Source organism: Pseudophryne corroboree, chromosome 2 (genome assembly GCF_028390025.1).
Source record: "Pseudophryne corroboree isolate aPseCor3 chromosome 2, aPseCor3.hap2, whole genome shotgun sequence".
NCBI classification, from domain to species: Eukaryota; Metazoa; Chordata; class Amphibia; order Anura; family Myobatrachidae; genus Pseudophryne; species Pseudophryne corroboree.
In genome coordinates this window covers 811,287,998-811,303,252 of record NC_086445.1, presented here as the reverse complement: position 1 = coordinate 811,303,252, position 15,255 = coordinate 811,287,998, and the positions used below count along the sequence as shown (strand labels likewise).

Sequence of the window (15,255 nt, the reverse complement as noted above, 5' to 3'; positions counted from 1 at the left end):
TCTCCTAGCAGAAATGGACAATGCACTTATTTTAGATGCCAGCCGGCAGATCTCCCTCTGTGCATCTCTCATGTATAAGACTGAGTCTTTTATATGCTCTATGGTTAGCAGAATAGTGTCCCTGTCTAGGGTGTCAATATTTTCGGACAGGGAATCTGACCACGCAGCGGCAGCACTGCACATCCATGCTGACGCAATAGCTGGTCTCAGTATAATGCCTGAGTGTGTATATACAGACTTCAGGATCGCCTCCTGCTTTCTATCAGCAGGTTCCTTGAGGGCGGCCGTATCCGGAGACGGTAGTGCCACCTTTTTAGACAAACGTGTGAGCGCTTTATCCACCCTAGGGGGTGTCTCCCAACGTGACCTATCCTCTGGCGGGAAAGGGAACGCCATTAGTAACTTCTTAGAGATTACCAATCTTTTATCAGGGAAAGCCCACGCTTCTTCACACACTTCATTTAATTCTTCTGATGGGGGAAAAACTACGGGTAGTTTTTTCTCCCCAAACATAATACCCTTTTTAGTGGTACCTGGGTTTATATCAGAAATTTGTAACACCTCTTTCATTGCTTCAATCATGCAACGAATGGCCTTAGTGGACATTAGACTAGACTCATCGTCGTCGACACTGGTGTCAGTATCCGTGTCGACATCCGCGTCTGCCATCTGAGGTAGCGGGCGTTTTAGAGCCCCCGATGGCCTTTGAGACGCCTGGACAGGCACGAGCTGAGAAGCCGGCTGTCCCGCATTTGGCATGTCGTCAAATTTTTTGTGTAAGGAGTCGACACGTGCACGCAATTCCTTCCATAAGTCCATCCACTCAGGTGTCTGCCCCGCAGGGGGTGACATCCCTTCTATAGGCATCTGCTCCGCCTCCACATCATTATCCTCATCAAACATGTCGACACAGCCGTACCGACACACCGCACACACACAGGGAATGCTCTAACAGAGGACAGGACCCACAAAAGCCCTTTGGTGAGACAGAGTGAGAGTATGCCAGCACACACCAGAGCGCTATATAATGCAGGGACTAACTGAATTATGTCCCCTATAGCTGCTGTTATATATACTGCGCCTAAATGTAGTGCCCCCCCTCTCTTTTTTACCCTTTTCTGTAGTGTAGACTGCAGGGGAGAGCCAGGGAGCTTCCTTCCAGCGGAGCTGTGAGGGAGAAATGGCGCCAGTGTGCTGAAGGAGATAGCTCCGCCCCTTTTTCGCGGACTATTCTCCCGCTTTTTTATGGATTCTGGCAGGGGTAATTATCACATATATAGCCTCTGGGGCTATATATTGTGGTATTTTTGCCAGCCAAGGTGTTTTTATTGCTGCTCAGGGCGCCCCCCCCTAGCGCCCTGCACCCTCAGTGACTGGAGTGTGAAGTGTGTATGAGGAGCAATGGCGCACAGCTGCAGTGCTGTGCGCTACCTTGGTGAAGACTGATGTCTTCTGCCGCCGATTTTCCGGACCTCTTCTTGCTTCTGGCTCTGTAAGGGGGACGGCGGCGCGGCTCCGGGACCGAACACCAAGGCCAGTTCCATGCGGTCGATCCCTCTGGAGCTAATGGTGTCCAGTAGCCTAAGAAGCCCAAGCTAGCTGCAAGCAGGTAGGTTCGCTTCTTCTCCCCTTAGTCCGTCGCTGCAGTGAGCCTGTTGCCAGCAGGTCTCACTGTAAAATAAAAAACCTAATTATATACTTTCTTTTTAGAAGCTCAGGAGAGCCCCTAGTGTGCATCCAACCTCGGCCGGGCACAAAATCTAACTGAGGCTTGGAGGAGGGTCATAGTGGGAGGAGCCAGTGCACACCAGGTGACCTAAAAGCTTTCTTTAGTTGTGCCCAGTCTCCTGCGGAGCCGCTATTCCCCATGGTCCTTTCGGAGTTCCCGGCATCCACTAGGACGTCAGAGAAAAGACGGCAGTTTTCGACTTTTTAAGGTTGAATCCTGATTCCACCTATTCAATATTTAGCTACATTTTTCGACAAGTCGATAAATTCGACTTGTCGAAAAGCACGTGGATCGTCGGAATAGCTGCCGATCCACGTGTTTTTGTCGAAAACGGGGGCCAAAACCGACAGGTTTTAGCCCCCTTTTCGACCATCTCAGTCCGACATCAAAATGATGTCGGACTGAGATGCGGACCCAGAGGAGGCGAGGGGGGGGGGATGGGAAAGCCGCAGGGAGACAACCGGCGGGCATACAGGGAGATCATGGATGTCACTCAGCCGCCCGACTTCACGGCAGCTTCCACCCGGCTCCAGCACGCTGCTGGAGCCAGGTGGAAGCTGCCGTGAGGTCGGGCGGCTGAGTGACATCCTGCTGCAGCGCTACTGTAGCGCTTATCTCCCTGTATGCCCGCCGGCTGTCCCCCCTTCTCCTCCTCTACGTCGAATTAAGATGGAATTGAATAGGGGATGTCCGACTTTAATTGAATATACCCCTTAGTGTGCCTTGAGGACTGAGGTTGAGAATGCCTGGTGTAAACTGACAGCAAAGTTCAGCAATGACCTGGAGTTCCTAAAAGGCATTATTTACTAAAGGTAGATTTTGATCGATTTAAATACGATCAAAATCGATGTTATAGTTCAAGGGCTAAAACACACATTATATTAATATTTAAAATTATTTAAAAATAAAAAAAGCTGTTTTGCAAATGTGTGTTTCAGTCCCTGGAACTAAACATAGATTTCCATCAATTTTAAATCAATCAAAATTGACCTTCAGTAAATATACACTTAAGACAGTACTGTAATGAGAAAGGGAGAACGGAAAAGATACATAAATGTGCACACTCAGTCATAAAAAAAAAAAAAAAAATAGAACAATTTGCTTTTAGAGGCCATGCAATAAAAATGGACAAACAAGGTTTTAAAGAAGTTTAATTTAACACATAATGAAAGAACCGTATGATTTAGATCAGATTTACACACATCACAATTATTGTAAAATCTGAATATGGTAATGATTAATATTTCTAATGTGGAAACATACGTTTGTAGTTTCTTTCCTGAAAATTCATTATCCAGACAGTAAAAGCTGAATAATTGCCCCCAAACTGTTCCAGCTAGGAGCCCTACTAGGCAATGTAATGAGGAGGATGCTATATACCAGGGGCAGGGTAGGGCAAGCCTTGGGGGTATATATTTTTCTTGTTGTTGGTGTTAGGTAAGCACAGTAGTCCAACTTATAGAAAAACCTTAGTCCCAGGCATTCTAAATAAAACCACAAAAAAAGTTCTGTTTGTAAGACCAGAAGGATACTGAATAAAAACCTGTATTTAAAACCAATGATTGGGAAAGCACTGCTACAAAACGCTAAGTCTGGAAGATCTACTGCAAACACGATCATGTCTGCACGTTCCCATAAAACCTTTTTACCTGAATGATTAGGCCGTCCTAAACTAAAGAAATGGAGCAGAGTAATGAATAAAAGGTTGTCAAGTTGATAACTACGGCTTTGTCATGTTTCTGGATTCTGACCAGTCATTTGTTGGACATTAATTACAATTTGAAAATCCCCACGATGTTCTAGAATCAAAATTGTAGTAAATGGAGACTGAAGAAAAGCAATCGCTTTCACAGGTGATGTCCGGTATATATAATAGTTTGGTCTATTGTCACATTAGACAAGGGATGGGCAATCCAGCTCCTGCTGTTGAGGATCTTCATCTCAAAATGTGTAGTATGCGGTCATAGAAAATGTACCAGCAACATGTGGCATACTGGTCATCCATTATATAGTAAAAGTGCGATAGCTGCTATAAGGAAAAGGTGGCAGATATATGTATGCAGTTATTGGTCAGCTGTGCAGAGATTACACGTACATCTGCCCCTAGGCCCGTGCCTATAGAAGTTCCCAGAGAGAGAAGCAGCAGCAGCAGCAGCAGCACTTGTTAAAGGTGCATTTCTGAAGATGTGGTATCACACGGACACCCTCGATCTGTTATTCTACTGAGGTTTCACCCTCTGGTTTCTTCTGAGACTTCTTTTTCTCCATCTGCCCAGGAACACTTTCCTTTTCCTGAGTGGCTGCATCGATTGCTGCATGTTCTTTCTTCACCAGCTCTTCCAGCTCAGCCTGCAAGATGAAACAGCAGCGTAAAGACGATCAGCTCCTTTTAGTTTGGTAAATATACACGGAGCAATCATTAGCCATTATAACATGGTGCAGTGACTAACATTTATCATAGGCACAGGACACACCATCATAAACATCCACTTTAGCACTTATTCATTTTAATTCACAGAGCACAAGCAGTTTTTAGTAATGATTTCAGGTGGTTGTTATATGAAATGTAAGTTTTGATTTATTTTATTTCCCAGGACCCTTAATGGTTCACGTTTTCCAGATCCGCCAGGTGCGCTACAACCAGGTTTGTAAGCAAAGCAAAAAAGTAAGCAACTGGGCAATACCACGTTGCACTGCAGGTCGGGCAGATGTAACATGTGCAGAGAAATTTAGATTTGGGTAGGGGGAGTTCACACTGAACTCTAAATTGTAGTGTAAAAATAAAACCGTCTAACATTAAAGGGCTACATGCAAAAGAAGCCCGTATTTATCCTGCACAGAAAAAATATAAATCACCAAAATTGTAATCTCTCTGCACATGTTACATCTGCCCCACAACACTTGTGTACTTTTGTGCTTTGCTTACAAACCTGAATCAAACCCTATAACTGAAATGGGATTACACAGAACACAATGAAATTAAAGAAGAAGTTTCATGGTATCAAAACAGTTTTACTATGTTTAGGCTTTTAACTACAAGCTCAAATCAATATTATTCATCTTTATTTTAATCCAGGAATTTGCACCTGGAGGTTTGCAGGAATACAGATATTTGAAGGTACTTTTTAGATTACAAAATGCTGAAGAAGCATTAGCTGGTAAATATGTCTGTGTAAATGGGGAGAAATAATAAAAGACAAAAAAAAAAAAAGGTGTCTACATACGTGTATATTGTCCATCAGTATCATGAGAGCATGTCCTGTTTGAAGGTTGGTGTCTGTGTCAGAATATGCTGTTCTATGTGTGGGTCAGGGAAAGATATGAGTGGGCACCCTGTGTGGAGGTACTGTACTCCTGCTATCTGCCCCTCCCCAGGCTGTGGCATGATGTTGGGTACTTATACCGTGTATCAGTGCATTGATCTACCACTGCTCATTGTTTTAATGCTGTGTTACGCTGTTATTGTTTTTATTTGTTTACGCTGTACAATACTGTGTATACATTGCCCACATAATAATAATGGAAAGTGTTTTGCTGTGTATGGGTGAGCATTATAGCGTTTATGTACTGTGTATTGGTGATTGTTCTAGGCGAGAGTGATTATGTGTGTGGGTGAGTGCCCAAGGTAGGAGGGGTGCTCCACATGGGTGAGTGTCATTGGTGGATGTGCTATATATGGTTAAGCACCATATGCTTAAGCATATATGGTTAACTTAAGGGTGAATGTACTGTGTACAAGTGAGAACCCTGAGTGGATGTGATTTGCTCCCTAGGTGAATGTTATGGGCATGAGTGAGTTTCCTGGTTCAATGTGCTGGGCATGAATAAGCTCAATGGGTGGATATGCTGGTTACGAGTGACCTTCCTTGGGTGGATGTGCTGGGCATCATTTTGCTCCCTTGGGTGCATGTTATGGGCATCTGTGTGCTCCCTAGATGTATGTGATGGGCATCGGTGTGCTCTCTATGTGTATGTGATGGGCATCGGTGTGCTCTCTATGTAAATGTGACGGGCACCAGTGTGCGCTCTAGGTAAATGTGACAGGCACAGGTGTGCTCTCTAGGTAAATGTGACGGGCACCGGTGAGCTCTCTAGGTAAATGTGACGGGCACCGGTGTGTCCTCTAGGTAAATGTGACGGGCACCGGTGAGCTCTCTAGGTAAATGTGACGGGCACCGGTGTGTCCTCTAGGTAAATGTGACGGGCACAGGTGTGCTCTCTAGGTAAATGTGACGGGCACCGGTGAGCTCTCTAGGTAAATGTGACAGGCACCGGTGTGTCCTCTAGGTAAATGTGACAGGCACCGGTGTGTTCTCTAGGTAAATGTGACAGGCACCAGTGTGCTCTCTAGGTAAATGTGACGGGCACCGGTGTGCTCTCTAGGTAAATGTGACAGGCACCGGTGTGTCCTCTAGGTAAATGTGACAGGCACCGGTGTGTCCTCTAGGTAAATGTGACAGGCACCGGTGTGTCCTCTAGGTAAATGTGACAGGCACCGGTGTGTCCTCTAGGTAAATGTGACAGGCACCAGTGTGCTCTCTAGGTAAATGTGACAGGCACCAGTGTGCTCTCTAGGTAAATGTGACAGGCACCGGTGTGCTCTCTAGGTAAATGTGACGGGCACCGGTGTGCTCTCTAGGTAAATGTGACGGGCACCGGTGTGCTCTCTAGGTAAATGTGACAGGCACCGGTGTGCTCTCTAGGTAAATGTGACAGGCACCAATGTGTTCTCTAGGTAAATGTGTCGGGCACCGATGTGCTCACTAGGTAAATGTGACGGGCACCGGTGTGCTCTCTAGGTGGATGTGATGGGAAATGTGCGCTCCCTGGTGAGCTCATTGTTAATGTGATGTGCCTGGGTGAGTTTCCTGGTCACTATTAGTCAATTATAATCAGAAGTAAAATGTGGAAATGTTTTTCAGGAAGTTGCACACATTCAGTTCTCAAACATGAAAACAAACATGAAACTCAGATGAATAAAGCAATACCACAGCCTATTCGGTGCCAAGTGTAACAATACAAAAAGTAAAACATAAATAGCATTAAAAGCATTAATATATAAATTTCTTTACAACACAGGGGCGACGGGGGGAGGGGGGTCTGTTCCGGGAGTAGCTATTTATGGGACTAATGGCGACAACTCCCTGTCACCTTGAAAAAGAGCCACTCTGGATCTAAACACTTTGGTGTATCGATCGGGCTGCCTGTTTGTATCAGTTATTGGGATCAGTGGTAGCGTGTTGCCTGAGCCACAGCATTCTGTCCAGGTTATACTACCAGTATATCAAGTACAAGTCCCATCATGCCTTGCCACAGTTTTACTATTAGGGAATTCTAAAACTGTGGCAGGGCAAGCTGTGATGTGTAGTTTCACAAACATCTGGAGAGCCACAGGTTGGCCGGGCCTGGTTTAGGGTATCACTGTTACACAGAATCCTGGTCTGCATTATTATGTATACACTCAAACCCTGCCAGACAGAGTAGGTTATCACCCTAACTGGCAGTGCAGCTTGGACTCGAGGATCCAGTATCACTTATATAAGTCTGATTACAAATATTGTTGAAATGGTTCACAAAACGCTTCTAAAGTTGTAAAATGCATAATAATGTTTCCCTAAATTAGACCATGGTAAAACAGTTTAGGCTTAGTACAGTACCTATACTATATTGTATTTATCATTTACAATTTATAATTTTATTGAAAAAACAAACAAAACCCATGTTATAGTATTTTTAATGTCCTTCCCATGCGGCATTGTAATGTTCACTGTTTAAATAAAACAAATCTATACAAACATTATGAAGTGTAACTGTTTAGGTTGAAACAGGCAGAAAATGCCATTTTAAAGCTTATTTTAATGTTGTGTGACTGCACGCTTTAAGCGCATATCTAGATATCGAGTAAACAGTATTTTGATATTTTCAGAACTTAAAATTCATGTTGACCCAGACCAATTCAATCAAATTTTGAAATGGCCCAAATAGTTTGATCATCAAAACATGTCCAGCTTATCTACAAGAGTATATGAAGACTAACGTTTTGGACCAGTCATTGGCCAGGTTGCTAGCTATAATGGCCACTGTTCTTATCCTTTTATCCTCTCACATCTCTTCCTATTCCCATCTTCTCCATATCCTATCGCCACCTATTCCCATGATCTCCTTCTCCCATCTTCACCTATTAGCATCTCCCACTATTCCAATCTTCTCCCTTTCCCATCTGCTCTCATTTCAGTTTCCACCTACACCCCTCTACTATCTGCACATATTCCCAACTTCTCCCTTTCTTGTCTCCTCCTATTCCAGTCTTCTCATTTCCGTCTCTTTCTTTATTTTTTCTAAGTTTTTTTTTTAAGGCATTGTGGGGTGAGAGAACAATTGACAATAAATAATGAACATTTGAACATATCCAGACATAAGCAATAAAATAGGATTTTAATACCTACCGGTAAATCCTTTTCTCTTAGTCCGTAGAGGATGCTGAGGACACTTCAAGAACCATGGGGTATAGACGGGATCCGCAGGAGACATGGGCATTTTAAGACTTTGAAGGGGTGTGAACTGGCTCCTCCCTCTATGCCCCTCCTCCAGACTCCAGTTATAGAAACTGTGCCCAGGGAGACGGACATATCGAGGAAAAGGATTTATTGTTAAACTAAGGTGAGATACATACCACAAACACGCCGTACAACATGGCATTTAACAGAACTCCAGTCAACAGCATGAACCATGTCAGCAACAGGCTGACTATAACCGAAACACAACCTGTGTGTAAACATAACTAATAACTGCAGATAGAGTCCGCACTGGGACGGGCGCCCAGCATCCTCTACGGACTAAGAAAAAAGGATTTACCGGTAGGTATTAAAATCCTATTTTCTCATACGTCCTAGAGGATGCTTCAAGAACCATGGGGTTTATACCAAAGCTCTAGACCGGGCGGGAGAGTGCGGATGACTCTGCAGCACCGATTGACCAAACATGAGGTCCTCATCAGCCAGGGTATCAAACTTGTAAAAGTGTTTGAACCCGACCAAGTAGCTGCTCGGCAGAGTTGTAATGCCGAGACCCCCCACCCCCACGAGCAGCCGCCCAGGATGAGCCCACCTTTCTGGTAGAGTGGGCCTTCACTGATTTCGGTAACGGCAATCCAGCCGTAGAATGAGCATGCTGAATCGTATTACAGATCCAGCGCGCAATAGTCTGCTTGGAAGCATACGTCCCAATCTTGTTGGCAGCATACAGGACAAACAGAGCTTCCGTTTTCCCAAGTTGAGCCGTTCTGGTGACATAAAACTTTAAGGCCCTGACAACATCGAGAGATTTTGACTCCGCGAAAGCGTCAGTAGCCACCGGTACCACAATAGGCTGGTTCATGTGGAACGATGAAACCACCTTCGGCAGAAATTGTTGACGAGTCCTCAACTCCGCTCTATCTTCATGGAAGATTAAATAAGGACTCTTATGAGACAAAGTCGCTAACTCAGACACCCGCCTTGCGGATGCTAAGGCAAATAGCATGACCTCTTTCCAAGTGAGAAATTTCAACTCTACCTTCTGTAAAGGTTCAAACCAATGTGACTGAAGGAAATACAATACCACGTTAAGATCCCATGGTGCCACTGGGGGCACAAATAGAGGTTGGATGTGCAAAACTTCCTTTCACGAAAGTCTGAACTTCTGGAAGGGAGGCCAATTGTTTTTGAAAGAAAACCGATAAGGCCGAAATTTGTACTTTAATCGAGCCTAACTTTAGGCCCGCATCCACACCTGCTTGCAGGAAATGGAGAAAACGCCCTAGCTGAAATTCTTCCGTAGGAGCCTTCTGGGATTCACACCAAGACACATATTTTCTCCAAATATGGTGATAATGTTTAGACGTTACTCCTTTTCTAGCATGAAGAAGTGTGGGAATGACTTCACTGAGAATACCCTTTCGGGCTAGGATCCGGCGTTCAACCGCCAAGCCGTCAAACGTAGCCGCGGTAAGTCGTGATATACGCACGGCCCCTGCTGTAACAGATCCTCTCATAGAGGAAGAGGCCAGGGATCTCTTATGGGTAATTCCTGAAGATCTGGATACCAAGCCCTCCATGCCCAGTCTGGAACAATGAGGATCGCCTGAACCTTTGTTCTTCTTATGATCTTTAGCACCTTTGAAATGAGTGGAAGCGGAGGGAACACGTACACCGACTGAAACACCCATGGTGTCACCAGCACGTATACTGCTATTGCTTGAGGGTATCTCGACCTGGAACAATATCTCTGAAGTTTCTTGTTGAGCGAGACGCTATCATGTCTATTTGAGGAATTCCCCAAAGACTTGTCACTTCTGTGAAGACCTTGATGAAGACCCCACTCTCCTGGATGGAGATAGTGTCTGCTGAGGAAGTCTGCTTCCCAGTTGTCCACTCCTGGAATGAAGATTGCTGACAGAGCGCTTGTATGTCTTTCCACCCAGCGGAGAACTTTTGCGGGCTCTGCCATTGCCGCCCTGCTCTTTGTTCCGCGCCCTGGCGGTTTATGTGCGCTACTGCCGTTATGTTGTCCGACTGTATTAGGACGGGCAGGTTGCGAAGAAGACGATCCGCTTGAAAATGGCCCTTGCCTCAGAGACTCGCATCAGTGGTTACTAGGATCCAGTCCTCGATCCCGAACCTGCGTCCCTCTAGGGGGTGAGATCTGTGCAGCCACCACAGGAGTGAGATTCTGGTCTTGGAGGACATGATTATTTTCCGGTGCATGTGCAGATGGGATCCGGACCACTTGTCCAATAGGTCCCACTGAAACACTCTGGCATGGAATCTGCCAAATTGAATGGCCTCGTAGGCCGCCACCATCTTCCCCAGCAATCGAGTGCATTGATGGATTGTTACTCTCGCTGGTTTCAGAATTTGTTTGACCAAACTCTGAATTTCCAGAGCCTTCTCTTCTGGAAGAAAAACTCTCTGTAATTCCGTGTCCAGAATCATTCCCAAAAACGACAGCCGTTTCGTCGGATTCAACTGTGACTTCGGCAAGTTTAAGAGCCAACCATGTTGCTGCAGAACTGTCAGGGAGAGCACAGTGTCCTGCTCGAGCTTGTCTTTGGATCTCGCCTTTATCAGGAGATCGTCCAAGTAAGGGATAATTGTGACTCCTTGTTTGCGAAGGAGAACCATCATTTCCGCCATTACCTTGGTGAAAATCCTCAGAGCCGTGGACAGACCAAACGGCAACGTCTGAAATTGGTAATGACAATCCTGAATAGCAAACCTCAGGTAAGCCTGATGCGGAGGATATATGGGGACGTGTAAGTAGGCATCCTTTATGTCGACCGACACCATGAAATCCCCTTCCTCCAGACTGGAGATCACTGCTCGGAGAGATTCCATCTTGAATACGAATTTTCTTAGGTAAAGATGGAGGGACTTTAGGTTCAGAATTGGTCTGACCGAGCCGTCCGGTTTCGGGACCACAAACAGGCTTGAATAAAAGCCTTCTCCCTGTTGTGACGGGGGAACCCTGATAATGACTAGATTTAGACACTTTTGTACTGCATCGCATACAACCTTCCTGTCCGGAAGAGAAGCTGGTAAGACCGATTTGAAAAATCGGTGAGGGGGAACGTCTTGAAACTCCAGTTTGTACCCCTGGGACACTTTCTAAAACCCATGGGTCCAGGGCCGAACGAGCCCAGAATTGACTGAAAAGCTTGAGATGTGCAGAGGCGCCCCAGCGTCATGCGGTGGATTTGGCAGAAGCCAGGGAGGACTTCTGCTCCTGGGAACCTGCCACGGCCGGAGGTTATTCTTTCCTTGCTAATACGGGAAGAGGAAAAGGTAAAACATACCTTTTCCTCTTCCCCTATTAGCAAGGAAGGAATAACCTCGGCTTTTTTTTTATTTATTTGGCCGAAAGGACTGCATCTGAAAATGGTGAGCTTTCTTTTGTTGTGGAGGAACATAAGGCAAAAATGACAACTTACCCACGGTAGCCGTAGATACCAAATCAGTGAGACCCTCATCAAACAAGACACCACCTTTATATGGGAGACTCCATAGCTTTTTTTGGTAGGCCGCAGCATCCCTGATATAACCCACAGTCAACGGGATGCTATCCCTATCTAGGGTATCTATATCATATGACAAGTTATCTGCCCATTTTTCAATAGCACTACTCACCCATGCCGATGCAATGGTTGGTCTGAGCAGCGTATCTGTGGCGACGTAAATGGATTTTAACGTATTCTCCTGTCTATGATCCGCAGGATCCTTAAGGGCTGCCGTGTCAGTAGACGGTAAATCCACCTTTTTAGACAACCGTGATAGGGCCTTGTCCACAATGGGGGATAATTCCCACTAATCTCTATCCCCAGAGGGGAACGGATACGCCACCTGAATCCTTTTGGGAATCAGAAACTTTTTGTCAGGATTTTCCCACATTTTTTCAAAAAAGGTATTCAGTTCATGAGAGGGCGGAAATGTTACCTCAGGTTTCTTTCCCTTATACATACAGACCCTAGTATCAGAAACAGCAGGGTCCTTAGTGATATGTAACACGTCTTTTATTGCCACAATCATGTACTGAATGTTCTTTGCCAATTTTGGGTCTAATCTGGCATCACTATAGTCGACACTGGAGTCAGTGTCCGTGTCGGTATCTGTGTCCGCCAACTGAGCAAATGAACGTTTATGTGACCCCGAGGGGGTCTGGACCTGTGATAACACATCCTCCACAGATTTCTTCCATGCCTGGTTCTGAGATTCAGATTTATCCAATCTCTTATTAATAAGAGCCACATTAGCATTCAAGGCATTCAACACATTTACCCAATCAGGAGTTGGCGGTGCCGACAGGGTCACTCCCATAGCCGCTTCTGTCCCTAGCACAGTCTCCTCCTGGGAAGAGCACTCAGCCTCAGACATGCCAACACACGTGTACAGACATCCACAGACGCACTGGGCAAATAGGGGACAGACCCACAGTAAAGCCTGTCAGAGAAACACAGAGGGAGTTTGCCAGCTCCCCCCGTTTTGCACCCTGTTACTTGTACAGCAGTAATTGGAGGAGAGAACCAGCGTCTCTGCAGCTTCTGTGAAGAGAAAATGGCACTGATGAGAGCTGTGAAGGCTAAGCCCCGCCCCCTTAATGACGCACTTCAGCCCCGCTATTTTCTTAATATAATATACTGGCGGGGGTTCGGATCTTGTGCCCAGGCACTATATTCCACTTTTGCCAGCCTGAAAATGAGGATTTTATGCTGCCCAGGGCGCCCCCCCGCGCCCTGCACCCTGTAGTGCCTCTGTGTGTGTGGGAGCATGGTGGACAGTGTGATCACTGTGCGGTAACCTCAGACAGCCGTCACTGAAGTCTTCTATCTTCTTCTACTCACCTGTCTTCTGACTTCTGGCTCTGCAAGGGGGGTGACGGCGGCCTCTGGGAGTGAACCCCTAGGCGTACCTAGTGTTCCAAACCCTCAGGAGCTAATGGTGTCCTGTAGCCAAGAAACAGAGCCTTTAAACTCATTAGAAGTAGGTCTGACTTCTCTCCCCTAAGTCCCACGATGCAGGGAGACTGTTGCCAGCAGTCTCCCTGAAAATAAAAAAATAAGATTTTACTTACCGATAAATCTATTTCTCGTAGTCCGTAGTGGATGCTGGGACTCCGTAAGGACCATGGGGAATAGCGGCTCCGCAGGAGACAGGGCACAAAATAAAAGCTTGAGATATCAGGTGGTGTGCACTGGCTCCTCCCCCTATGACCCTCCTCCAAGCCAGTTAGGATACTGTGCCCGGACGAGCGTACATAATAAGGAAGGATATTGAATCCCGGGTAAGACTCATACCAGCCACACCAATCACACCGTACAACTCGTGATCTGAACCCAGTTAACAGTATGATAAATTTAAAGGAGCCTCTGAAAGGATGGCTCAACAATAATAACCCGAATTTTTTCTAACAATAACTATATACAAGTATTGCAGACAATCCGCACTAGGGATGGGCGCCCAGCATCCACTACGGACTACGAGAAATAGATTTATCGGTAAGTAAAATCTTATTTTCTCTAACGTCCTAAGTGGATGCTGGGACTCCGTAAGGACCATGGGGATTATACCAAAGCTCCCAAACGGGCGGGAGAGTGCGGATGACTCTGCAGCACCGAATGAGAGAACTCCAGGTCCTCCTCAGCCAGGGTATCAAATTTGTAGAATTTAGCAAACGTGTTTGCCCCTGACCAAGTAGCTGCTCGGCAAAGTTGTAAAGCCGAGACCCCTCGGGCAGCCGCCCAAGATGAGCCCACTTTCCTTGTGGAATGGGCTTTTACTGATTTTGGCTGTGGCAATCCTGCCACGGAATGTGCAAGCTGAATTGTACTACAAATCCAACGAGCAATCGTCTGCTTTGAAGCAGGAGCACCCAGCTTGTTGGGTGCATACAGGATAAACAGCGAGTCAGTTTTCCTGACTCCAGCCGTCCTGGAAACATATATTTTCAAGGCCCTGACAACGTCCAGCAACTTAGAGTCCTCTAAGTCCCTAGTAGCCGCAGGTACCACAATAGGTTGGTTCATGTGAAATGCAGAAACCACCTTAGGTAGAAATTGAGGACGAGTCCTCAATTCCGCCCTGTCAGAATGAAAATTTAGGTAAGGGCTTTTACATGATAAAGCCGCCAATTCTGACACACGCCTAGCTGAAGCCAAGGCCAACAGCATCGACACCTTCCACGTGAGATATTTTAAATCTACCGTAGACAATGGTTCAAACCAGTGTGATTTTAGAAATCTCAACACAACATTGAGATCCCAAGGTGCCACTGGAGGCACAAAAGGAGGCTGTATGTGCAGCACCCCTTTCACAAATGTCTGAACTTCAGGTACTGAAGCCAGTTCTTTCTGGAAGAATATCGACAGGGCCGAAATTTGAACCTTAATGGACCCTAATTTTAGGCCCATAGACAGTCCTGTTTGCAGGAAATGCAAGAAACGACCCAGTTGAAATTCCTGTGTAGGGGCCTTCTTGGCCTCACACCACGCAACATATTTACGCCAAATGCGGTGATAATGTTTTGCGGTTACTTCCTTTCTGGCTTTTACCAGAGTAGGGATGACTTCTTCTGGAATGCCCTTGTCCTTCAGGATCCGGCGTTCAACCGCCATGCCGTCAAACGCAGCCGCGGTAAGTCTTGGAACAGACAAGGCCCCTGCAGTAGCAGGTCCTGTCTTAGAGGTAGAGGCCACGGTTCGTCCGTGAGCATCTCTTGAAGTTCCGGGTACCAAGACCTTCTTGGCCAATCCGGAACCACGAGTATAGTTCTTACTCCTCTCCTTCTTATGATTCTCAATACTTTCGGTATGAGGGGCAGAGGAGGGAATACATACACTGACTGGTACACCCACGGCGTTACCAGAGCGTCCACTGCTATTGCCTGAGGGTCCCTTGACCTGGCGCAATATCTGTCCAGTTTTTTGTTTAGACGTGACGCCATCATATCCACCTTTGGTCTTTCCCAACGGTTTACAATTTGGTGGAAGACTTCTG

At 46.1% G+C, this 15,255-nt stretch overlaps 1 protein-coding gene across 3 annotated transcripts in view; it reads right to left on the bottom strand.

Moving 5' to 3' along the window:
- Window positions 1-2,863: 2,863 nt before the first annotated feature.
- Window positions 2,864-15,255, bottom strand: part of SIRT2 (sirtuin 2) — a 156,053-nt gene continuing 143,661 nt past the window's right edge. For all 3 annotated transcript variants that reach the window (XM_063955666.1, XM_063955663.1, XM_063955665.1), the window contains one exon: window positions 2,864-4,078. In XM_063955666.1, coding sequence (XP_063811736.1) covers window positions 3,944-4,078 — 135 coding nt within the window. In that variant the 3' untranslated portion in view covers window positions 2,864-3,943. The remainder of the gene's footprint in view (window positions 4,079-15,255) is intronic.